General features: G+C 45.9%; 1 protein-coding gene across 1 annotated transcript in view; it reads left to right on the forward strand.

Moving 5' to 3' along the window:
- tbcd (tubulin folding cofactor D) overlaps positions 1–20477 on the forward strand; it is a 37932-nt gene extending 17455 nt beyond the window's left edge. The window contains exons 18-39 of the mRNA XM_076266515.1: positions 216–296; positions 451–524; positions 767–884; positions 2076–2136; positions 2999–3021; positions 3564–3595; positions 3982–4044; positions 4250–4326; positions 5247–5328; positions 6187–6305; positions 7562–7653; positions 8027–8167; positions 9882–9965; positions 10655–10813; positions 12416–12554; positions 16730–16851; positions 17071–17148; positions 17326–17415; positions 17571–17658; positions 18170–18279; positions 19664–19748; positions 20235–20477. Of these exons, the coding sequence (XP_076122630.1) occupies positions 216–296; positions 451–524; positions 767–884; positions 2076–2136; positions 2999–3021; positions 3564–3595; positions 3982–4044; positions 4250–4326; positions 5247–5328; positions 6187–6305; positions 7562–7653; positions 8027–8167; positions 9882–9965; positions 10655–10813; positions 12416–12554; positions 16730–16851; positions 17071–17148; positions 17326–17415; positions 17571–17658; positions 18170–18279; positions 19664–19748; positions 20235–20249 (1933 nt within the window). The 3' untranslated portion in view covers positions 20250–20477. The remainder of the gene's footprint in view (positions 1–215; positions 297–450; positions 525–766; positions 885–2075; positions 2137–2998; positions 3022–3563; positions 3596–3981; positions 4045–4249; positions 4327–5246; positions 5329–6186; positions 6306–7561; positions 7654–8026; positions 8168–9881; positions 9966–10654; positions 10814–12415; positions 12555–16729; positions 16852–17070; positions 17149–17325; positions 17416–17570; positions 17659–18169; positions 18280–19663; positions 19749–20234) is intronic.
- Positions 20478–26589: the final 6112 nt, after the last annotated feature.

Here is a 26589-nt window from a genome sequence, read left to right on the forward strand (position 1 = left end):
CTCATCCCTGGTTTCAAAACAAAATAGCAATGCAAAAACTGCTAGCCTAGAGGTACAAACTACAGAGATCCTTGCGACACTAATCTGCATTTGCATATTTGCTAAATCCTCTTAGTTTGAAATTTACGTGTGTGTTCCCACACTGCACTGTTTGTTCTACATCAACAGATGTTTCATAACCTTTTCATTTTTTTTATCTGTTTCTTTCTCTAAAGTGTCTATATCGCAGGATTCTCTGAATACACCAAACCCATGATTGACCACTTGGTGACTATGAAGGTTAATCACTGGGACGGGTGAGGAGTTTGGTTTATCACACACGCACTGTGTTTACTTTGCTCACTGTGTTTTACTTGGCATTGCTTGGCATTGTGCTGTGTCTAAAGGCATTTTGTGTGTGTGTGTGTACGTGTGTGTACGTGTGTGTACGTGCGTGTGTGCGTGCCACAGAGCGATCAGAGAGCTAGCCACCAAAGCACTCCATAACCTCACTCCCAAAGCACCAGAGTACATGGCAGACTCAGGTGAGCCTTGATGGTTCCTTTCACCTTTCATTTTGTCTGTTGTGATCCTTCAGATGCATTGCATTGTTGTATATTGTATTTGTCATCAAAGGTATTCTAAGTAAGAATGAATTCATAATATTGACAGCTTGGCATGCACATTATTTGTTAATGTTACATGTCTCTACATACCTTGCCTTTTTTCACAGTTGGTTTGTTTTTGTGTGTTGAAATAGTAACGTAAACTTGCATTGTGTTTCCAGTGCTGCCACAGATGTTGCCCATGGCAACAGGGCTGGACATGCATGGTCGCCATGGTGCTATCCTGGCCTGCGCTGAAATCACTCATGCTCTGTACAAGCTCAGTTCCCAGAGCAACAGGTGAGCACTCAACCCCATGTAAGCCTGCCTGCTCACCATGGTTACATTTTCACAAGGTGTCCCAGGTTAGGTTTGCACAAGGACATATATGTGCCCCTTAAACAAACAAAAAACGCTGAAGGCATCTAAATAAAAGTGCAGAGAAGATGAATGCCTTTATTGCCCCTACGGTGGGGTATGTGTTGCCCAAGAGTCTGACGTATGAAATGACATGCATTTTTACTTTAACTGCATACATGACAAAACCAAAAAAAAAATTGCCTTTCTGAATTGCTAGTCTTCTGCATCCATTTGATTGTTTGTTTTTGCAGTCTTATAATGACCAATCTCGCAAAGGGGAACCTGAAGCCGGTTGGTACTGGAACTGGTTCTGTTTCTGGCTCTGACACATTGGTATTGGTATTGGGAAGGAGATGACGACTCTTTGACAGATTAAAGATCTCATTGAAAAGCTACAGCTGGAAGAGTTCATTGCTCACCTAAAGTGGAAAAAGCACGGCCAAAGGATTCTATTTAAAGAGCCTTGATGAGGCAAGCTGACACTGTATTCCCACCTGGAGATGTACAGTATGTTTTAGGTCAAGTCAACAGCTGATCTCGAGACCCCCATTGTAGCTGGATCTACCATCAGCTTCTGGCAGGCCAGGCATGCCCGTCAGTGGCCTGGGGAACGACCAACGCTCTGTCAAGAGCTTCCCCCCTGGGTGACTGGTCATTATAACACTGCTAAAACAACAAATCCAGTCGCTGTTTGAGACTGGTATCAGAACAAAAACTACATTTTTATGTGTATTTAAATACTGTGTACATATTTCTTGTGTTCTCTGGTCATATTCTAATTAGAGCAATGAGCAATATACAATATGGTCCTTATGGCATTTCTGAAACAAAACATGTAAGGTGCCTAAGACTTTTGCACAGTACTGTACATAAACATGTATATGAGCTGCAGGCAGCATACATACACTTTTCCCGACATACATACAGTATGTGCTGCATGCACATAGATAAGATGCACATATTCAGGTCACAGTCTGTTTGAACTTCTGCGTAGAGGAAATTTCCTCCCATTTCTGAACTATACAGAACTCATGCACACCTTTGTCCTAGTTTAGTTTAAGCTAGCCTGTCCCTGACATGATTGCTTTTGATGAACCTTACGTGTGTTTGACCTTTGCCCTCTGTTTGCAGGCCAGTGACAGAGCTACTCTCCCCAGACACAGTGGAGGGTCTGAGAGGCATTCACCAGAAGGTCAGTGGAGTGGACACTGACCCCTGTCTAAACTCACTCTGTGTCATTAAGGCCAGTTTATAGTCCAGACGACAAGTGTCGCTCAACATAATATGACGTAAAAGCAACACAAATTCTTGTCAACGCTTGTCACGTACATAAAAGAAAAATTGAAACGGTGCAGATGTCGCATACTCTGATTGGATATCAACTTAAAGTTCTACAGGAGGTCAAGTTCTATTGTGTGCTGCTGTGATCACGGTGTGTGTCTGTTTACTTTTGTTTTGCGGTGACATAATAATAATAATAATAATAAGAAGAAGAAGAAGTTTTATTTATACAGCGCCTTTCTCAGACTCAAGGTCACTTTACAAAGTCAACACAAACAAAGCAAGACAACACAAAAACAAACTGATAGTCAAAAAAAAAAAAAGGGCATTTGCGATGAGTCAAGCGGTGGCGGAAGGTTACAAATCAAATAGAACATCAATTAGTTTCTATAGCAACTTGGACATTAACCTTACATGTTCAAGAAACTAATTGATGTTCTATTTGATTTGTCGCTGGCGCTGGACTATGAAAGCCTACAGCTCCGTGTCATCTGTTGGCAGCAATTCGTTTTTTGTCAAGCGACATTTGTCGCCTGGACTATAAATTGGCCTTTAGTGGGACTCCCTGTGGCTCTGCTGGGAGAGCAAGGTGCTGACATTACAACACCAAGGTCCTGGGTTTGACACCCAGGAAGTACTCATGATAATCATCATCATCATCATCATCTGCATCTTATTAATTAATATGGTTACATCTGATAATAGCTCCATGTTAAATAAAATGTAGCTGAAGCTCTTTCTGATGGTCCTCTTCTCCCTCCCTTCCTCCTTAGCTCACAGACAGGAAGCAGTACAGGTAAGTAGCTGATCAGCTATGGATGTAACATAGAGTAGCTCCACTAATAACAGCCACTGACGAGCTCTACTTGAGTGTGTGACGAAAGAGGTTGCACCACGGTATGTAAATGCATATGTGTGTGTGTGTGTGGTTGAACTGAGGAATGTATCCCAGGTGTTAACCCTTACACCAGGAATGTTAGAAATTGTACGTTCTAAAGAATATCTGGATTCATTGAATTTAACCAGAGCCTTAAGGGCCAGTCACATTACACGCGGTATGCGCTATGAAATGCATTATAGTCAATGGCTTGCGCGCGCAAAACTGGTCTGCCGCTGCGCTCAGCAAAGCACAGCACAAGCGGCGCGCTGTAAGTCATTGGTATTTTGCGCTGAGCCAAGCGGCAAGCACAACGTTACCGTGTACAATGTGATAGCCCCTTTATAGACAGATGGCTCTGAATTCAACATGAAATTTTAGAACCTTACATTGTTGCGGAACAGAATCTTCTGTTGAATGTTGCAAACTGCCCTGCTGAAGTGTCCTCTGCCTCCTTACAGGGGCTTTGGTGGGGAACTCATGAGGCCAGCAGGTGTGTTTCTCATTGTCTGTCTGTTTATCGCAATAAATCACCATTCACATATACTCTGCATACTAATGTTCAAATTCTTACACCTCAAACATTCAACTACTTCCACCTCAAGCTAATGTTCAGATACTCCCACCTCATACTGATGTTCAAGTACTTCCACCTCAAACTAATAATTAAAATACTGAATGTGCCTGTCAGATTAAGAATGTAAAGCTTACACCACATACTAACATTCAAATGCTGTATGTCTGTCAGGTAAAGAATGTAAAACGTCAAAGTATTAGTCATTTGTCTTTAAAGTATTATAAATAAGTTGCCCTGTTCTCAGTAAAAACTGCATCACTACAACACCATAGCACTCCCTCTGCCCTTGTGTCTCTTCACAGTATGTGTCCTGATTGAGAAGATGTCTGTCTCCAAGATGCCTTTTACAGGAGATCCCGTCATTAGTAAGTTTGCATGCACCATCACTCCAAAAGACATGATTGAACCATGGTGTAGTTCAAAACATACAAAGTTCAAAGCAGAATTGCCTTTTGGGATAGATACATAAAGTTTTGATTGATTGATTGATTGATTGATTGATTGATTGACTGACTGGTCAGTTATTTGACTGATTGATGTGTGCTGATGTCTCTGTGCTCTTCTGTGCAGCGGGGTGGCAGTGGCTGATCGACGACAGCCTTAAGAGCCTGCATCTGTTCTCCAGCGGAGCCAAGCAGGGCATCAAGGTACAGCAGAGTGACCAAGTCTTCTGATGTCTTTCTCATCTGTGTCTCTTTCTTTTGTCTCTCTCTCTCTCTCTCTCTCTCTCTCTCTCTCTCTCTCTCTCTCTCTCTCTTTCTTGCTGTCTCTCTTCCTCTCTCTCACTCACTTAGTGTCAATGTGTCAATTAAGTCTGCTTTTGTAACTGACACAAAGACAGAGCTTAAAAGTAGAGCCAAAAAAGACGTAAAGAACTGTAGGGCACACCTGCACTGACACATCAATGTTGACACATTTCAACCAACAATGTAGTGTTTAGAAGGAAAGGGTTTGCAATTGCCACGGATTGTGTCACTTGGATGTAGTTAATTGTAGTCTGCCCTTGCACTGCTGTGGCTGTGATGGTAATGGACCTGAGTTGTTTATCACCGTGTTGGCGGTGGTATGTCCGGTGTGTGGGTTGCATGGTTTGTCAAAATAAAATGAATACACCGCAATTAATACCGGATGGAAATAAAAACACGGCATTCAACAATATGTTTGGTACTGCTGTCGCATGTCCTTTATTATTAGACTTCAAAGTAACTCTAAAAATAGAAAGCAAAAATAGAATACACAGAATGTTTTTAGGGATGTGTGTGTGTGGGGGGGGCTTCAGAACATTTGCAGAATTTCTTATAAATGGATAACATAATTGGTTCAACAAATGAATAATACACATTATGTAGAGTTTGCTTTTAACCTGCCTGCTAAGAATGTTTTTAAGGTAGGCTGATTTTTGATGTCATTGTATCTTTTAGCTTTAGCAGGGTTTGGGAAAACAGAAATTGGAGACCTGCCATTGTGCCTGTCGTCTGATGGTGTATAACGGCAGTTGTGCCTCTGGTTCATTATACTGTCTGTCTGTCTGTCCCTGAGACATATCTGTCTGTCTGTCTGCCTGCAGGAAGCTGCTGTATCAGCCCTGGCATCTCTCTGCAATGAGTACTATCAGCTGGAGCCTGGGATGGCTGACACACAGATGCAAGGTATGTGTGAACATGTTCCTGAACATAAAACATGAAAACATGAACCTGTGTGTGCATGTTTGTGTGCATGTTAGTGAGTGTGTGTGTGTGTGTGTGCGTGTGCGTGTGCGTGTGCGTGTGCGTGTGCGTGTGCGTGTGCGTGTGCGTGTGCGTGTGCGTGTGCACGTGTTTGTGTGTGTGTGTGTGTGCGCGCGCGTGCGTGTGCGTGCGTTTCTGTGGCTGTGTTTCTTGCCATCTAAGGACAGGTGTGTGTGTGTTACTGGCGCCATACAAGGCTTATGTGGCATATATTTTTTTATTCTGTGGTTCAAGCTTAACAGCTTCTGTTTTCTGAGATTTGCAAGTGAGTGCATGCGTCAGGGGGGTGGATGGGTATGGGTGAGTGAGAGACCGAAAGATATCGAACCTGTGTGTGTGTGTGTGTGTGTGTGTGTGTGTGTGTGTGTGTGTGTGTGTGTGTGTGTGTGTGTGTGTGTGTGTGTGTGTGTGTGTGTGTGTGTGTGTGTGTGTGTGTGTGTGTGTGTGTGTGTGTGTGTGTGTGTGTGTGTGAGAACTTTCTCTCTCTCTCTCTCAGAGAGAGAAAGTTATCGAGTGTGTGTGAGAGAGTTTAGTCGTGAATCATTAGTCAGTGCCGAGAGTAAACTGTCAACCGTGTTTGTGTGACACTCTCTCTTTCTCTCTTTCTCCCTTTCCTTCTTTCTTTCCTTCTCTCTTTCTCCCTTTCCTTCTCTCTCTCTCTCTTTTCATTCTTTCTTTCTTTCCTTCACTCTCTCTCTCTCTCTCTCTCTCTCTCTCCCTCTCTCTCTCTCTCTCTCTCTCTCTCTCTCTCTCTCTTTCTCCCTCCTCACAACCACCTAGAGGTCCTGGTGAGCCAGTACATTGAGGCCCTGAAGAGCCCAGAGGTTCTGACCCGATGTGGCTGTGCACTGGCCCTGGGCTCTCTGCCCAGGTTCATCATCCGCACCAAACTCCAGCAGGTAGGACGATAGCCCCAGGTGACACATCAGTTTACAGCTCCGGTAGCTCTAGCAGGTTTATTAGTGCCCATATATCTAAGGTGACTCTTTAAAGAGAGATTAGTCTGTAGAGCCATGTCTCACCCTAACAATGACCTTAGAAGTTACGAAACAGAAAAACACTAAATCAACCGTTTTTTATTCAGGGAGAAATTGACTGAGCGTCAAGCTCTTTTACAGCAATGCCCTGAGTTACAAAACATACATAACAAAACAAGAACAGTAAAAAGATACAAAAGGCAAATAATAATAATAATAATAATAATAATAATAATAATTAAAAAATGATTTAAAATAAAATAATAATATTAAAACATTTTAATAATAATAATAAATAGAAAGAAAAGAAGAAGGGGAATATGTATGTATAAATAATAATTCTAATAATGATATAAAAGGTCTAAATATTAGTCAAAGCAAGAACATTGTACAACAGCCATGTCATCAATCATACCCTTGAATTGGTCTACTGACACAAACCTATCTAATTTGAATAATTCTTGCAATTTGTTCCATTTATTAGATGCAAAAAATGTAAACTCTAATTTGAGGAGTTTGAAGAGATATAAAACCCTGTGGACGTGTATTGTGGCAGATTGATTTCATGTTCAGAAGAGAAGTTAGGTAAAAAGGTAACTTACCCAATAATGCCTTATAAACAAAAGGAGGCCTTTTCCTCCTATCATAGAGGGAAGACCATCCTACATTTTGGTATAATTTACTTAACTTATTTATAACTTACATCCCTCTAGAATGAAAATAATAAAAATGAAAACTCAGTAGATAAAATGTAGTTACTTTTATTTTCAGTGCTTATGTCCGCTATTACTGTTACAGATGAGCATGTTGTAATGTATGTTATTGACCATCACAGATATCAGGTTTTGCTGATTGGGGCTATTGACGCTAAACTGATCCTGAGTCTGCCGGTATAGCTTGTTTGTTCCAGACCTAAGGGACTCTGGGCCCCAATACAAATAGAGGGCAAAGTTCAAAGTTCATGCACATGAACTAGAGCTGATGTGTTGGAGCATTGAGCTGACTCATGTATTTTTTTAAGTTTACGTTTAAGGTCCTGTCCGTGGTGTTAAATTAGGAAATAAGTTTTACTTAGTTATTAAATTAGTGTTAATTAGACTTAAGACTTTGGGACACAGGTCATGTTCAGATCCTCCATATGCGGGACTCATGTGTCATCTGCCATGTGTGTGTTTCAGGTGCTGGAGGGTCTTCAGCAGGCCTGTACCGTCTCCCAGAAGGACGTGGGCTTCACTGAGGCCAGAAGGGACGCAGCCACAGCCTTGGCACAGTCAGTGCACACACACACACACACACACACACACACGACCATCCTAACCCTTAGCCTTATCTGCACCCTGCAACATGACCCTGTTGCTGAAGTCGGAGCCAAAACGGGCACACGCTTAGACCTGCAGGACCAGAATGATGGCATGAGTGGCTCAAAGCCATTATTAATAACATTTTTGTAGGAGAAAAACAACCCTCTCATCTCCACTCAATCTCTTATCTCCACTCAATCTCTTTTCTGCCTCTCTCTTGTTTTTCACTCTCTCTTTCTCTCCCTCTCCCCCTCTCTCTCTCCCTCTTTCTCTCTCTCTCTCCCTCTCCTCCTCTCTCTCTCCCTCTCTCTCTCCCTCTCTCTCTCTGTCCCTCCATGGCAGGGTGTGTGTGACTGTTGGCGTGGACGCGGAGGGCTCTCCTGACAGTGTGCTGTGTGCTGCCAACATCCAGCAGGTCTACTCCACGCTGCTCAACTGCATGGGTGACTACAGCATGGACAGCCGAGGAGACGTGGGCTCATGGTCAGTAGAACAAGGGCCGCATCGACCAGGACACTGACACGTGCACACACACACACACACACACACAGACACAGACACAGGCTAAACACAGACATAAAGCACAGACAGCCAAGGATCCGTGGGCGTATGGTTAGTAGAATACGACCGCATCGACCAGGACCCATACCTCACGTGTTACTGGTTAGTGTAACTGGTTCAGGTTGACCTGCATGCAGTGTGAGTAGAGACAGTGACCCCTTACAGGGGATCTGTGAAGGAACAAATGTTCTGTCAAGGAAACAAGTCTGGTTGCCCTTTCAAATGCTCTCACCAGTCTGGTGAAAAAGCAGGAGGGCTTCTAAACACACCAATGTCAACACGTTTTCTGAGGACCGTAACATACTCACACACTAAGATACACACACACACACACACACACACACACACACACTTCTGACAAGTAGCTGTCAACAGGAGAGAGCTCGCTTTGGCCTTGAGAGCCACCGTAGTGCTGCCTGAGGGTGCTATGAGCAGCTAGCTGTGGCACTTGGACACACCCTGGCTGAGGCTTCCTGGAAACCAGTCTGAGATAGCTGCTGTGTGCGGTGGGGAGCTAGCAGAGATGTGTGTGTTTGGGGGGGTGGGCCTGAGGTGGCGTTTACCTGGCCTGGCCTGGCCTGAGAAATGTGGCCGAGCCAGACTGGGGCTGTCCATCTTGTTTCATGCTGCAGAGCTTAAGGAGGCCTAGGGCTAGTGCCGGTGGCCACAGCAGTCGCCCCACCCACCCAGCCAACCCTCAGGCTCTGGAAAACGGCATGCCAAGCGTGTCTGCTAGATAGATAGATACTTTATTGATGTCTGCTTTTAACCAAACACACAGATCAATGAGCTGGGCAGAAATGAACCCTGCGATGAAGATACTCTGGAGACTCTTTCAGAAAGAGACATAGCTCTTTCTACCGCAGTACTACTCCTAGAGAGAGGGGCAACCGAGAGCTGGCCTACTGGTTAGGGCTTCGGGCTTGTAACGGGAGGGTTTCCGGTTCGATCCCCGACCAGTAGGAACGGCTGAAGTGCCCTTGAGCAAGGCACCTAACCCCTCACTGCTCCCCGAGCGCCGCTGTAGCAGGCAGCTCACTGCGCCGGGATTAGTGTGTGCTTCACCTCACTGTGTGTTCACTGTGTGCTGAGTGTTTTTCACTAATTCACTGTCATTGTTGATAATTGATATCTCCTTATAAGAAACTTTGAAAGGAAATCATGAAGGCAACAGTAGTTCCCAGCCTGCCAGCCAGCCAGCCAGGCAATTTTCAAAACCCAAGGTGACCCTTGAGCCAAAAAGTTTGCCCACCCCTACTGTAGACCTAATCTCCTCCTTTCTCCTGCTGGACACCATCTGGACAATGTCCTTTCCTCGTTTATCGATGTTGAGGCTAAATTTATTTGCATAGCCTTCTGTTGGGATAGGATTTTGAAATCCAGAATAGATTTACTATCATTCCCTGATTACTTCCTTATTGAACGTGGGCATTTTTAAAAAAATTCAAATACAGTTTTAGCCTGGCTAAATGTTAAATGTATGGACTGCTGCCTTTAAAGTCATGGTCTCTCACAGCTGGGTCATGTTATAACCATGTTTTGTGCATCCTTGTGTGTGTTTTGGTGTGTTGGGGTGTTATAACCCTGTTTTTGCATCTTTTGTGTGTGTGTGTGTGTGTGTGTGTGTGTGTGTTAGGGTGCGAGCCGCAGCCATGACTAGCCTGATGGAGGTGACCCTGCTAGTAGCCAGCTCTGCTCCAGACCTGCTCTCCCCTGGCATGTAAGTAATGTGTGTGCACGTGCGTGCGTGTGTGCAGGTGTGTGCGTGCGTGTCTGAAAAAAGGTAAGTATAGGTGCAGACACAGCACTACAGGCAGGTAGAGATTCTAAAGGGATTAAAGCTCAGGGATATGGGACCAGGCCAGGGCTTAAAGGGCAGCAAAATGTCACGAATGCCTTTCATGCCACAATGTGAAATCTGCCATTAACACACTAATCTCTCTTTCCCCTTCTCCTTTCCCCCTCTCTCTTTCTCTCTCTACATCTCTCCTCTTCTCCTTTCCCCCACTCTCTTCTCCTCTTCCCTCTTTCTTTCCTCTTCCCTCTCTTTCCTCTTCTCCTTTCCCCCTCTCTCCTCTTTTCCTTTCTCCCTCTCTCTTTGCCTCTCTCTTTTCTCCCTCTCTCTCTCCATCTTTCCTCTTCTCCTTTCCCCCTCTCTCCTCTTCCTTCTTTCTTTTGTTCATCGCTCCCTTCCCCTCTCTGTCTGTCCCTCTCTGCCTCAATCACTTTCTCTCTGTTTTCCCCTTCTCTCTTCTTCTCTCTCCCTCTTTGCTGTGCTTCTATCTCTCCCTGTCTTTCTCTGTATCCCTTTCTCTCTCACTTTCTCTTCCTCCCCTGTCATTTTCTCTCTTTCACCACATCCCTCCCCCTTTCTCTCCTTCTCTCTCTCTCTCTCTCTCCCGTCGGCAGTGTCCAGCGTATGATGTGCTGTGTGGCCCAGCAGGCGGCGGAGAAGATTGACCGGTACCGTGCGCACGCCGGCTCTGTCTTCCTGCGCCTCCTCCACAGCCAGGATCCTGCAGTGCCCCACATCCCCCACCAGGAGGAGCTGCGGAGCATCTTTCCAGCGTGAGTCTCTCAGGCCGCCCCCGCCTGCCGCCTCTGCTTTCTGTTGGCACAGCGTGCCCTTGTCCTGGTAGCACAGTGCCCACTCACACACACACACACACACACACACACCACTCTCTCTCTCTCACACACACACACACACACCACTCTCTCTCTCTCACATACACACACACACACACACACCACTCTCTCTCTCTCTCACAAACATACTCACACACGCACGCACACACACCCCACTCTCTCTCTCTCACACACACACACACCCTACTCTCTCTCTCTCACACACACACCACTCTCTCTCACAAACATACTCACACACGCACGCACACACACCCCACTCTCTCTCTCTCACACACACACACACCCTACTCTCTCTCTCTCACACACACACCACTCTCTCTCACAAACACACTCACACACACACACACACACACGCACACACACCCCACTCTCTCTCTCTCTCTCACACACACACACACACTCACACACACACACAAACACACACACACCCCTCTCACTCACTCTCTCTCACACACACACACACACACACACACACACACACACACACACACACACACACACCCCTCTCACTCACTCTCTCTCACACATACATACACACACACACACACGGACACACACACACACCCCACTCTCTCTCTCTCACACACACACACACACACACACACACACTCACACACACACACAAACACACACACACCCCTCTCACTCACTCTCACACACACACACACACACACACCCCTCTCACTCACTCTCTCTCTCACACACACACACACACATACACACACTTCCCTAACACACACACACACACACTTCACGCTCCCTCACACGGTCTTGTTAGGTAGGCAAGGCAAAGCAAGGCAAGGCAAGTTTATTTATATAGCACATTTCAATGTTTCATACACAGGGGTGATTCAATGTGCTTTTTACATAGACAAAAGCACACAATATAGTAAATAAAAGCATAAAAGGGCAGCAGTTAACCCTTAAAGGTGTGATGGGAATGTTGGGAAATGAACGTTCTAAAGAATATCTGGGTTCATTGAATTCAACATAGAATTTTAGAACCTTCAATTGTTGCGGAACTTAGAATGTTCAAAAACCTACACCTTTAAGGGTTAAAAAATAAACTAAGGCCTGTGGTGTTCTTGCACTTGAACAGAGTCAGTGGTGTTTTTATTTTTTTTAAATGTTTTATGAGTGTATTCAGTTTCACAGCAAACGCTAAACAGCGTGAGTCTGGACGAGTGTGTAGTGTAGACTGGAGTTGGGTTTGTCAGCGCAGCGCGAGTGTGATTTCATCAGTGCCATGACCATCCCCGCTCACACCCCCCACTGCCACTCATCTCTGCGTCATTACCACATTACCAAATTATGTGCGTTTACGGGACGTGTGTGTGAGAGTCAGAGCGGCTTGTGGGAATGATTAAGCAGGAGTGAATGTTTTTCTGGACTCTGGCCTACCTTGAGGAGAAGATCTGTGTTTGTGACTCTCTCTGTGTCCGCGTGTGTCTGTGTGTGTGTGTGTGTGTGTGTGTGTGTGTGTGTGTGTGTGTGTGTGTGTGTGTGTGTGTGTGCGTGCAGGGCGGAGGCCAGCTACCTGAACTGGAACGCGGCGTCCCAGGCCTTCTCCCACATCACACGGCTGCTGCGGCTCCAGACCTACCAGTACCACACGCTGCTGGGACTCACTGTGTCTGTGGGGGGCCTCACCGAGTCCACGGTACACCAGCTCTCTCACACACACACACACACACACACAATATGCACTATGTACAGCACTTTGGTCAGTGTGAGCTGTGGTTAAATGTGCTCTAAAAATAAACTTTACTTACTTACACACACACACACACACACACACACACACACAACATGCACTTATACACACATGCGCACACACATGCGCACACACACACATGCACACACACACGCACACATACACACACACACACACAACATGCACTTATACACACACACACACATGCACACACACACACACACACACAACACACACATGCACACACACATGCACATATACACACACACTTATACACACACACACACTCACACACACAACATAACATGCACATATACACACACACACACACACACACACTCACACACAACATGCACATATACACACACACACACACACACACACAACATGCACATACACACACACACACACAGAGTCCCTGGTATATCAGCTCTCTCTTTTTCTCTCTCACACACACACATTCACTCACTCACTCACTCACTCACTCACTCACACACACACACACACACACACAAACACAAACACATTAATTGAGATCACAATTCACAGAAGCTGGTAGCGATACGTACCTGTACACATATACACACTCACAACAGAAACACATAAACATTCACCGAGCTAGAACTGAGACTAGCCAAACCTGTGAGCCAAAGACAAGAAACAAAGAAGCAAGCAAGCAACAAATAGAAAAACTACAACTGCTATAAATTGTTCATATTTAGAACCCCCTGCGGACCAGACAGTTGACCAAGATTTGCGGCTGCTGTGTAAGTAGAAAAGAAGGGAAAAAAGAGGCTCAAGAATAACCCCTCAGGACTCTGCTACTTACTCCACAGTGTGGACGGGGAGCCAGAGCTACTCTCCTGAGTGTCACTGTCCCAGTGTGGGGTCACTAACACAGCAGACAACAGGGGGCGCTGTTGAAACTCTGTAGCCGGGCCCCCTCAGGTTAACCTGCTCACTTGCCGTGCATTAAGGCAACATTCTGAGCTGGTCAGAGAAAGGTCAACAGCAAGAGGAGTCACTCGTGTGGATCTGTAGTAGTTTTTTTCCTGACTGCATTTATAGGAAGGTTTATGTGTGTTATGACTGTAACCTAACCTGATGTTTTGCTGATTTTTTTTTTTATGTGAGTTTTAAATGAAGCCCGATTGGCTTTGAATTCACATTGTAAGTGAAAAAAAGTCCCAGCTTGCTCGCTGGCTCCTCTGCACCTCGCAGCTTGTTGAAGTGCATCCAGGGCTCAGCCACAGGGTGCAGTGCAGTCTCACATCGTGCCTGGTGCGGCGGCAGAGGTGGCGGTGGTGGGGAAGGAGTGCAGCCGAGGCGGACGCGGTCGCTGTACGCGGCTCGGATGTTGCCGACCACAACAGACCAACAATGGGGCCCAGCTCCCATTCAGAACAAATTGTGTGTGTGTGTGTGTGTGTGTGTGTGTGTGTGTGTGTGTGTGCGCGCTGGAATGAGGTTGGCAGCCGAGGCCGCGCTGATTTGAGGTCATGCGTTTCAGTGATGAATGAGGCTCTATGGAGCGTGTCCTTTCCGCCGTGAGACTGTCTGTCTCTCTCACTCTCTCGTGCGCACTCTCTCTTTCTCTCTCTCTTCTCCCCCTCTTTCTCCCTTTTCCCCACTTACTTTGCTCTGTCGCTGCCTCTCTCTCTCTTTTAATCCTCTCTTTCCTTTCTTTCTCTTACCCTTCCTTTTGCTGTCCCCTGTCTCTCCCCCTCTTCCTCCCTAACCCCCCCCTCTCTCTATATATCTCTCTTGTCCCCTCACTCTCTCCATCTCTCTCTCTCTTCACCCACCCCCATCCTATCCCCCACAATCCAGGCTGTCTGCCCACCAAATACAGTTTCTCTCTCTCTGTCTCTCTCTCTCCCTTTCTTTCTCTCTCACTCCCTCATGCTCCCCACTACCATGGCCTGGGCCCTTGCAGGGGAAAAGATGTCTGCTATGATTTGTGGGTGTCGGGGTTATTTTTAACCTCCACTGTTTGTTGACGTAACCAAGAAAAATAAGGTGCAGGTCCGCTTAATAGGTGCACTGAGCTCCGTAAAAAGTGTGCATCCATCTGCCAACAGAGCCCATAAAAACCCCCAAGTCCTCTCGCGAGGCTCTTCAGCCCCCCCTCCTCGTCCACGCCACCCCTGACCCCCCCCCCCCCCCCCCTCGCCTCCCCGCTCGGCCGCCAGGCCCGACGGAGGCGTCCTGAACCCCACTCGCTCCGGCAGTCTGGAACGGGACGGGCGCGGGCCGGTGCCAAGACTTGCCGGACAAAGAGGAACAGTTCCCACACATTAAAAGACGGCCTGCCGACGGCCGGCAAACTCTCATGAACTCTGTCGGACGTGACGACGGCAAGTATGGAAAAAACAAAGAAGCGTATGGAAAAATATTTGTTTCCAGACTATTGCATCTACAGTACTAATCACTTCACTCAGGTCAAAATGAACCATTCCTACTGTTGTGTAGCTTAACTGTCAGTCCACATCATCAAGATACAATTGAAAAAAATCTCTCCCACAAGGGGACCCTGGTACCAAAACCAAATCGAAAACTCCTGTTCTACCAGAAAGACTCTGTAGACAGAATAGAATCAGTTGACAATTTAATTAGTAAAGGAACGGCTTGGATACAAGCATGATAGAGTCCTGAATAGGTAACAGTCTTTGGCGTAGGCCCCATCTCGGATCCGTCCAGCAATGAGCGGATCTCGTCTCCTGCCGATGGATGAAGGCAGGGGCGGGGAGCCTACCCCCCCCACGACGAGACGGGGACCAACTGGTGGCGGTGGCTGAAGGAAGATGATGTGGTAGGCAGACCATGCCCGATAGACATGGACTGCTGGCAGAGGTGGCTGGAGGGGAGGTGGAGGGGACGTCAAAGTCGGCGTACTGACTTAAAGAGCCCACTGAATTCCTATAGGCTAGCGCTGATTGAATGAGTGAATGATCAGATTGCAGGGCTTTCCCGAAAAGTAGGCAAAGCTATGATTGGCTCCATGTAAGCATGGAGGAGTAAAGCTACACTACGAGTCTTCCTAGTAGAACTTTCGCTGAAGCTATCATTTCTATGCACGTGCCCTATACCATTGTGCACTGGAAAAAGTATGGAATTGTGAAATGGAAAATGTGTAGGAACCCTGTGAGTTTCTCCAGAGAGCTCTGCCATCTCTTTTTTTTTTTGTATATTTTTTTGGCCTTTTTATGCCTTTAATGATAGGACAGTGGAGAGTGACAGGAAGCGAATGGGAGAGAGAGCAGGGGTGGGATCCGGACAGGACCACGGGGCAGGAATCGAACCCGGGTCGCTGGTGTACGGTGCCGGTGCCCCAGCCAGTTGCGCCACAGCTGGGGCCAAATGACCAGTCTTCTAAGACTACTACGCTTCAATTGCTCACCCGGGGTAGCCCATGGATTAGTCATGTCTGTTGTCCCCCCCCCCCCACCCCACACAGCCTCACTGGGATAGGGCTTGGCAGTGGGAGCTTCCTGTTTTTGTCAGGGTTTAACTTTTATGAAGCATCAGTGATTTGGGAGGGTCTCATCGATGCAATCTGTTGCTTCCAGGCCCCTGTGTGTGTGTGTGTGTGTGTTTGTGGATAATGACATCCTCCTGTTTGTCTGTTGACTGTTGTGTTTGTGTGTTTGGAGTTTCACCATCGTAGATGTGTATGTGTTTGGGTAGCCTACTCTATTGGGCTTCATGATATTGTGTGTAGTTCATAATCTACCTTGTGTGTGTGTAGGGCTGTGGAATTAGTTGAATTTCACTTTCAATTATGATCTAAGATTATATCTTATTCAAGATAAGTTGACGCATTTAGTTTAGCAGCCGTGCTCATGTTCTGTCTTGAGTTCCATATAAATCCAGCGCATCCCTTTGCTTTGTGATTACTGTTGTATACATTTTTTTTTACATTTACATTTATTTATGTATCTTCTGTTGAGGTATATAAATCCAACAGTAAAAATCCAATTTTTAAATAAAAAAAATGGATGATGTCTAAATACGCATTAAATTATCATGTTAAATTATTGTGGTCTCAATGTTGCTGAGATAACGTGATTCTGCCATAATCGAGCAGCCCCACAGTATGTGTCTGTGTTCTTCTCCCACAGGTCCGGTTCTCCTCTCAGTCCCTGTTTGACCACCTGAGGGGGATCCAGCAGGACGCTGTCGCTCTAGGCCAGTTTGGAGACACACTCCTGCGCATCTTTAAAGATCACCTACGCAATGACCGGTAGCTCCCTGCTCACCCTCCCATTCCCAAACTTTGGGCTAAACATCCAAAACAATGTGCCATATTTGGGTTTGAATCCGGCCCGTCTCATTTCCTGATCCCACCCCATCTCTCTCCCACTCGCTTCCTGTCTCTCTCCACTGTCCTGTCACATAAAAGGCATAACACCCAAAATAAAAGTTGTTTTGTGTGCCTAACAGTACTTATTCACATTCACAGGGTGTCTGTGCCTTTACTGAAGATGCTGGACCAGATGTTGGCTAATGGCTGTTTCGAGCTTTTTACCAGCGAGGATAAGTGAGTCATCAACAGCACGAATTACCACACCATATGCTCTCCAAAAAAAACCTGTTGAATACATCCCTTACAGATTTTAGTTTGTGCTGGTAAAAGGAGAAATGACATTGTTGCCTGTTTGGGAAGTTATTAGCCGGAATTGCAGGGATATTTCTGTCTTATGTGTTTCACTTTCAGCCATCCGTTCTGTTTGGACCTGTTGGCTCTCTGTAAGGAGGAAATGAAAAGGTCCAAAGACGTCCAGAAACTGCGTCCGGGTATAGCTGTGTGAGTTTCTGGCCACATTGTATTCTGTTCACACCTAGATTGAAGATTACGTTTTTTAAAGCCCTCTGTCTCATCCCACACACACACACACACACACACACACACACACACACACACACACACACACACACACACACACACACACGCATTCACAGGTACTGTGGCATGATCCAGTTCCAAGGCAGCGTGAGGAAGAGCGTCCTGCTGCAGCTGCTGATGCTGCTGTGCCACCCCTTCCCTGTGGTGAGGACGCTCTCTTTCTGAATCCTCTCTCTCCTCCTCTGATGTCCACTCCATGGCTGGACAGCAGTACATGATGTACATGATGTAGCATGTGCTATTAGAAATGGAGGTATGGACATTCCAATCATGTCAAACATGGAAGTATCTTTCAATCATGAAATGATTGGAATATCTCAAATGAAGCTGATGACTTGCTTCATTCAACATTCAAGCCTTACATAACCAGCCAATAAGTGTGGCATTTAGGTGCGTGCTAAGACATTGTACATGGTGGAATTCCCTTGTGAAGTAGGACACTGTACACAGAAGATCAGTGTTTGAGTCCATTCAGCCCTGACTAATTCTGCAGACTGACCGAATCCTCTGATGAATCCGGGCCTGTATCTCTGCTCTGCTCAGCTTAGTGTGTGTGTGTGTGTGTGTGTGTGTGTGTGTGTGTGTGTGTGTGTGTGTGTGTGTGTGTGTGTGTGTGTGTGTGTGTGTGTGTGTGTGTGTGTGTGCCTCTTCACAGATCAGGAAGACCACTGCCAGTCAGGTGTACGAGATGCTCCTCACCTACGACGATGCGGTGGACCCTGAAGTCCTGGATGATGTGATGACCCTGCTTAGTGACACTAACTGGTGAGAAGTGGTAAAGGGGGCAAGTCTCTGGGAGATTTCCTGTGCTGGGTGGCCTCTTTGTCAGCCTATTTCTCTCTCACTCTGTCTTTTTATCTCACTGAAGATGATTTATCCAGGGTTCCCACGCGTCATGGAATTTCTGGAACATCATGGAATTTTGGAAAGTCTATTCCAGACATGGAAAGTCAGGGCATTTTATCATTTTTGGGGCAAAGTCAGGGAATATAAGGGATTTTTTTCTTTGTAGCAGTTCAAAATTGACTCGCCAAAATACATTTCAATAATATACAATATCTCCATGCAGTACTGGTGTATATTTGGTTATTAGCAAAGTTCTTTTAGCCAAGTCCCCCCACTCAGCGGCCATCTTGAAACACAATTTGGGCAGTTATCGGACAGCTGTTTTGCGCACACTGCACGCGTGCAAGGCTACACGACACCAAGCTGTGAGATCACAACACATGATTGGCACGATGTATTCACAACATACCACATGATCGGCAGGATGTATGAACAAAATACCGCATGGCACGATGTATTCACATGTCGAGTTTTGACAGTGGAAGGTGCGGGATATGTGTAGACAACTGCCATATTGGTGTTACAAACTAACCCCATACATTTCTATGGAGGATTTTTTATATATATTTTTTTTCGGCTTTTTATGCCTTTAAAAAAGATAGGATAGTGGAGATTGACAGGAAGTGAGTGGGAGAGAGAGTCGGGGTGGGATCTGGAAAGGACCACGGGGCGGGAATCGAACCCGGGTCGCCGGCGTACGGTGCAGGTGCCCCAGCCAGTCGCGCCACTGCTGGGGCCCTATGGAGGATTTTTTGAGTGCTGTGTCTCCTCATTAGAAAGTCTCTGTTATTCCAGTAGCTTTACTGCTTGCTTGAGTAGACCGACTTTGTTTATTCAATGTCCATTTATTCATCTTCTGCTCTGAAGAAGTAACGCTGAGAACGCTGCTCTGAAATCACTGGTCAGTATATTGTACAATTCATTATATAGTAAGTCATGGAAACTCAGGTTTTTTGTCAATCAGGGAATCAGGAAAGTCAGGGAAAAGACATGTAATTTTACATTTGAATTAGAGTGGGAACCCTGTTTATCTACATACTGGACTTGTATACTGTACATGTGTATTTGTGTATATGCTTATGTTTGTGCATGTATGTACCGTATATGTTTATTTATTTAAGTTTATTAATTATTATTATTAATATAGATTTTTTTTTTATCTTGCCTGTGAAAGTTAGTCTTAAACAAGTTTTAAGTTATTTTTATTTGTTTCTTAAATTCAAGATACAGTATGTTTGAAAAAGTCAAAGCCTCTCTCTCTCTCTCTCTCTCTCTCTCTCTCTCTCTTCTTTCTTGCTCCCAGGGAGAGTAATCTAGAAACGGTGCGCGGCCACAGAAATCAGCTCTGTGACTGGCTCAAAGTACCAAGACCCACACCAGTGGCAAAGGTACAGTAGCTCTTTTAGAGCAGTCAATAGGGGTGTTTGTGTGTGTGTGTGTATGTGTTAAAGTGAAAGGTGTGTGAAGTCCAGATGCTGCATGGCTCATTACTTCTAGGCTAGTGAGCGGAAGAGGTAGGGGTTTCTGTGTTTGTGTGTGTGTGTGTGTGTGAGCACATGTGCTGGAGTATTTTTTAGTGTCGTTATTAGGCCCAGATGTTGGTAGGCCTCCTCTGCCAACTCCCCTCTCTCACCACACGACTCATTCGTGGAACTGATTTAGAAGGGTGGGGAGTGTCGGGATCAGAGACAGCCTACATCAAAACTTGATCTTTATCCAGTTCAATAACACAGTTCAAATGCACCACTTTGATTTTTAATCCCCTTACGCCTCTTATATTAAATGTTTTTTTCTCTTCCTCTCTCTTTCTCTCTCTCTCCCGTTTCTCTGCTACCTTCTGTCTGTCTGTCCCTCCCTCTGTCCACTTTGAGCAGGGTCCTGCGCAGTAGATCGGAGTTTCCGTCAGTGCAGTGGACTATGGGTGTGTGTGACACTGCATCACATTGTCGTTTGTTGTCACTGCATCACATTGTTGTCGAGCATTGTTGTCCGTGTCTCTATGCATGTCTGCCTGTCTAGTGGTTAGCTATCCATCATCGCATCAGAATGTGTGAATGTGGCTGTCCCCATGTTGAGCCTCCATGGCATGTTTACAAATAAATCCAGAAAAAAATTTGCAGTAGTGTGTTTCTTTCTTCTTCTTCTCGCTGGTTTTGGCATCTTGTTCCCTCTACTTTGCATTCAGCTGCAGTCGCAGACTAAGACCTGGGTTGAAAAGCACCAGGGAAATGAGATTACACTACTTACTTACTATACGCTCCTAGATCCACAACCCCCCCCCCCCCCACTCCCCACCCCACCCATAGAAACCTTATGCAAGTGAAGCCCATATCACAGCCAAAACAAAACACTTATGGAGAAAAACCGCAGAGTGAACTTCAGGCTAATCCTCCCACCTCATCTCCCAGGGATTAGGTTAGGCCTAGGCCTGTGTTAACACAGGGAGTAGGGACATGGTGGCCAGGGCGTGGTGCTAGTGATGGTGGTGGTGGGGATGAAACCGGCTTGTGCTGCTGCTGCCGGTAAGGTCATTAAAGGGGCCCACAGAATCCCCTCAGGGCCCAGGCGAGCCCGCGGGTCTGTGAAGGTGCCGCTCGACTGTCGGCTCGAGTCACTCTGACGAGGGGGACGTGCGACTGGCTGCGAGCTTTCTCCAATCGCACGGGTCTAGCCACGCGGTCATTCTGTCTCTCTCTGTAGCGAGAGCCACTGCGAGCACACGTCTTTGTCTCTCTCGCTCACTCGCTCTCTCTCTTGGGCAGCCCTGGCCAGGCGAGGACAAAGCCACCATTGTTGCCCCATGGCGGACCTCCCGGGACGGGTCGCATGTCTCGAGAGGGAAAAGTCTCCTTCTCCCATTCCTCCATCACGCTCGGACATGTCTGGCTGGCCAATCGGACGTATCAGTCACAGGGCGACAACCCCGGTTCGAATTTCTGGAAAACGAAAGTCAAAAAAGAAATGGAAAGGAAAACAAAACAAGCCATGGTTAAACAGTTTTGCCCAAATTGACCATATAGACCACAGCCATCCTTGAAAGCCTCATCTTAAGATGTTTGTGTGTGTCTCCCCTGGCCTCAGTGAGAAGCGTAGTGCTACTGTATGTCAGTAACGGCATTAGGACTGGCGCCACGTCGGAGACACGCTCCCTCCTCTCTCGCGTGGCGACACACTCCGCGTTGAGTCATCAAGGTCGCCTCTGAAAGGCCTTTGTAGTCCCTCAGGCCTCTAAATATAGTTCTCAAAGGAACCAGCAGACTCTGGCTGGAGGCTTTGTCCACAATGACTCACTGACTGTACCTTGGTCTCAGAGGACCATTTCAGACGAAAGACGTCCGATTTGAAGTTTCAAGGACTATGATGTATAATTTAGTCAACTGATGTGATCAACTGAATCTGTGCCATGCTTATTATGGTCCCTACAATGAACAAAGACTCAAGGATGCCTTTTTTTTAGGGATTTTTACATTTGTATTATTCTCTTAAACCAAAAAGTCATTTCTTAAAGTGTTTGATTAAAAAAAAAGAAGAAAAAAAGATATTGAGAGGAGAGTAAAATCCTGTGTGTACATTCTCCCAGCCCAGGGTGTGAGGTCTTGTGTTTCACTCATTCATTCCCACCCCTCGGTGTAATTCAACTTTAATTAATTTCTTAGGTGGATGGAAATTCCTGTTCCCCAGTCTGGGCCGGCGAGTCGAGATGGAGTGTTCTCTCCCCTTATCGCAGCTAAGTCTGGTAAAAAGAGCAGCTTTGCTACAGTGCTCAGAGTCGGCAAGAATGCTAATAATTCTCAAAGGCTTACAGTTCGCTGTCAGTAGCCATGGCGATGGTGCTCTCACAAAGGACGTCTTTTAGGAGCAGAGTGAAGGGAGGGGGGCTCTCGTTGACTCACTTTGGTGTGATATTAGGACAGTTCCCTAGCTGCCACTTCCCTATGAGCTGTTTATTATGGGATTATATGGTGCCAGTAGCAGGGTCCCCCCCATACCCATTCAAAGATCATGAACAGCTTGAACTAACAGGGTTTTAATATTACAAAACCGGTAACAAAATGTTATATGATTCTTAAAATGAAAGTTTCCACAGAGGGAAAATTATGTAGACCCCTCAGAATGTGTTCCAGTCAATATATAGGCCTTAGATACCCTCTTCACGATTGACTGCTTTGCAAAGATCTAAAGATGTGAAAACTCTTTTGTGCTGTCATCACCTTGTTATGGGCTATTGTAATGATGCTTTACTGCTCCTATGGTTTACAGTAGTTTAGTGCCAACTCCCATAATCCACCATCATAATAATCCTGCCCAATCCTGCACTTAAAGTTCCATTACGCTTGAAAGTAAACCTGGGAGCGCAGCTAAAGGGAAACAGACCAGAGAAGCCTCATGCCGGATGCTTGTTTTGGTTTGCTCTCGGTATCCCACTAAGGACCCCAGACATGTTACGCACACTCTGGAGGTATTCACTCAGAGACAAACACACACACATACCCCAGGACTGCAGGGGAGGGCTGTTACCGCCTGGAGTTGGACGACTAGGGTATAAACTATTTCACCAGCATCATCACCGGGGGGAGGGGGGGGGGGGTGTTGCCTTGTGATGCTGATTAGAGTTTGGCTCCTTGATGATGTGATGATGTGTGCGGCTCTTGTGTCCCCCGGTGGGTCGTCGGTAGGGCAAGAGCACAGAGCAGGGGAGAGGAACAATGTGTCTGCTTGTGCTACAGCGCGGTCATGAGCCACGGCATCCGCTGAAGAGTCTCCAACGGAATGCCAAGGGACAGAGCACACGCAGGCAAAGAGAATGGCCCTCATGTCTCTCAAGCTACAGTATGGTTTTATTTACACCAGTACAGTCTATAGATGTTAATGTATAGATTATAAGGGGGGGGGGGGGGGGGGGGGGGCTACAGCGCCCATACCATATATACGGGCCCAAGTGCCCACGGGAACCCAGGTTGGAATCCGACCTGCGGTCATCTCCCGATCCCACCCTATCTCTCTTCCCACTCACTTCCTGTCTATCTTCACTGTCCTGTCTAAATAAAGCCAAAAAGCGCCCCCCTCAAACAAATGTATAGATTGTATGGATATGTACAGTAGATGTATAGATTTGGATTGTATAGATTATACTCCCCCTTGGAATATCAGAAGTTTCAGGTCTGATTTGGTCAAGTCAGAATGGCCAATTAAGAACCTAATGTGTGCATTTCTCCCATATTGTTTTTGGTATTTTAGAGTGTCTTATTATTCTTGCTTCCCAAATGGACAGATCGACAGTATGAGTATCTCCCTCACATTGCTCTTCCCTGTGGGGATGTCATTAGACCATTGCAAATGTGTGCCCCATCATTAACTAGTTGACAAAATGGGCGATTATATATTTTTTATTTTCCATTGTAACCAGGTGCTGCTCCTGCAACGATTTCCTGTGTGCTACTCATGCCAACCACACACACTCACACTGAACGCTAATGGCCGCTAATGTGCCTGAACGCTAATGGCCGTAGGTTTACAGGCCGAGGTTGCTGTGGGCCAGGTATGACCTGATCAGTGGCAGTGCAAGGCCACGCACATCCCAAAGCCAATTGTTGATACGTCCAGTATCCAAAAAAGTCAAAGACGATCGCACCAAAGAGCTCCCATTCACTGTGTTTCGAGCGGTGCGGCTCTTCGTCAAATGACCTTAATGACCTTAATGACCTGAATCAGTGCCATGTCCAGTCTGGACACAGGTCCAGCAGAGGGCATTTTCAGTTACACTTTACTTGACAGTATCGACATAAGAGTGACATGACACTGTCATGAATGTGTCATAAACAAGTCATAAACATTTATGACATAACTTTTCTGTTATTAAGTGACATTTGTTTTTTGTCATAAGTTACGGTTAGGACTAGGGTTAGAGGTTAGGATTATTATGGTTATGGTTCATGTGTCATGACAGTGTCATATGTTCATGACAGTGTCATGTCACTCTTATGTCGATACTGTCAAGTAAAGTGATACCTCCACTTCATTTGAGACTGTACACTTTGCCCATCAGTTCAATCAGGGCCCTTTATCACTGTGTCCCTGGCTGTTATCTTGGGGGTTTTAGCAGCATACTTTATCAGCTGTACGCACATGGGTTGACTATGAAATCCTGTTTATTAGAATGATGATACCATATATGGCATGTTCACATCCCCCTCATTGTTAAAGCAAACAATGCTCATTGTTTTATAATACTGTAAAGCTTTTCTTCTGCTATTTATATAATTTACCAACTGAGGTAATATTATGCTGTTATATTGCCATCTTTATGCCCCCACACGGTTGTGGCTCCTCCTGATGCCTGCTTTCCCCCAGAGGCAAGGGGTGGTGAGGCCTGCAGGGAGAGAGGTGCTATTGTCCTCAGATGCACAGCAGACAGAGGGGGAAACCCACTGGACTAGTCAGGTGTCAGCCGCAGGAAATCATCCAGAACATCTGTGAGTTCGCAGTATCTTTTTTCACAACTTTTGTTTTGACTAAGCCAAGTGTTTATTTTGCTGAGCATCCTTTTTTCCCCTTGTTTGGAGTGGAGGCGTTTTATTTGGCTTTTATTTGATATCTTTCCCCTTGGCCCATGGTGTGATAGACCTACAGTGGTTCTCAGTGAGTGTGCGACTGTTTGCTTACACTGGTTTGGAGTACACACATATCGAATGAAGTCCCTCACTTATTCTATTCATTTTGTGCACCGCATCGCCACTGCCAAGCTGTTGTTTTGGGGCCCAGATTTTCCTGAAAAAAATAAACACAAGAAGGTCCACATCCAATATGTACTCAAAATGATATTAAGAAAGGCCAAATTGTTTTGTCCCGAAACATAAATAAACCAAGAGGTCAGCGCAACTGGAGAATTTTTGAGTCAGAATAGCTGAATAATGTAATTATATGATTGATAGGAATGGCAGAAATATTGTAATTATATGATTACTGTAGAAAAAGCAGAAATGCTATAATTATGATTATGACAGCTGATGCGGTCTTTCTCCAGGAAACCGCACTCTTTATATCTTTCCAGAGAGCCGTAATCAACAGATTGCAAGGCATGCGCTCCCTGCCTAGGAAATTGCCACGTTGTTCTTTGGAATTACAGTGATTTTGGGGACAGAGGCAGCTGGATTGCATTGGGAATGTGGGCTAATTGCTGAACTGTGAGCCATTATAGACCACAGGTTAATGGGCAGTGTGTTTTTATATAGCTTGTGTGTACAGGGGGCACTTATTACTATTGGGCTAATTGAGAGAGCAGGTCAGATGCTGTTTTACCTGAAGAGCAGGATATGCTGGAACATGCTTGACTTTTTTGGTTTTCTTTTTTTCTATAGTAGTGACAGCAGCAGAACATTTTATGTTTTGGTGTTTTTTTTATCATTATTGGAAAAGTGAGGGGGGGGGGGGGCATTTTACTTTTTCTTATTTACTTGGAAGGACTAAGATAACATTTATATTTTCAGCATGCTGCAACTGATTAAGCTGTCCTATTTTTAGTCGGTGCTCCTTTCTGAGTTATGATGCAGTTATGTTTTTTATCTGAATGGGGCCAGACCTACCAAAGGGGACGACAGAGGCAATTATCCTCTCTGTGGTATCACATGTCCTCCAGGAGCCTGGCCTGCTATCAGTTCAAGGAGCCCCAGATTCATCACAAAAGAGTTCCTTATATACACATCCTGTGTGTCTGTGTGTTTGCGTATGCGTGTGCGTGTGTGTGTGCGTGTGTATGTGTGCTTGTGATAATGCATAACAGTGTCATTGTGTGTGTGTGTGTGTGTGTACTGTATGTGTGCTTGTGATAAAGCATAACAGTGTCTTTGTGTGTGTGTGTGTGTGTGTTAGAGAGAGAGTGTATGTTTTCATATTCTTATGACAAGCGTGTGTGTGTCCATTTGTCAGGATCATGAGGGCTTCTGGCCAGCTGTGTCACCCTGTTATGGACGAGGATTAGGCCGTGAGCTCATAACATGACCCCTGGTCCTGGTCCGCGTTGCCAGAGCTCTCGTGGTCCATTAGATAGATGTGGAGCGGCGCTGCCCAGATGAAATGAGATGTGTTTCCCCCTGCGTCTCCCCACTCTGCTTTTGGTAATCTGGAAATCTCGTCTCTATAAATGAATTGGACTAATGTGTTCCAGGGAGGCAGTTTGGGAGGGATGGGGGTGGGGGGTGGCGGAAGCTTGACAGAGTTGGGGGTGAATCT

This window comes from Alosa pseudoharengus, unplaced genomic scaffold (genome assembly GCF_046254945.1).
Source record: "Alosa pseudoharengus isolate Yale_2024_CS ecotype anadromous, Long Island Sound unplaced genomic scaffold, YU_APseudo_1.1 YU_APseudo_1.1_scf_4, whole genome shotgun sequence".
Lineage (NCBI taxonomy): Eukaryota > Metazoa > Chordata > Actinopteri > Clupeiformes > Clupeidae > Alosa > Alosa pseudoharengus.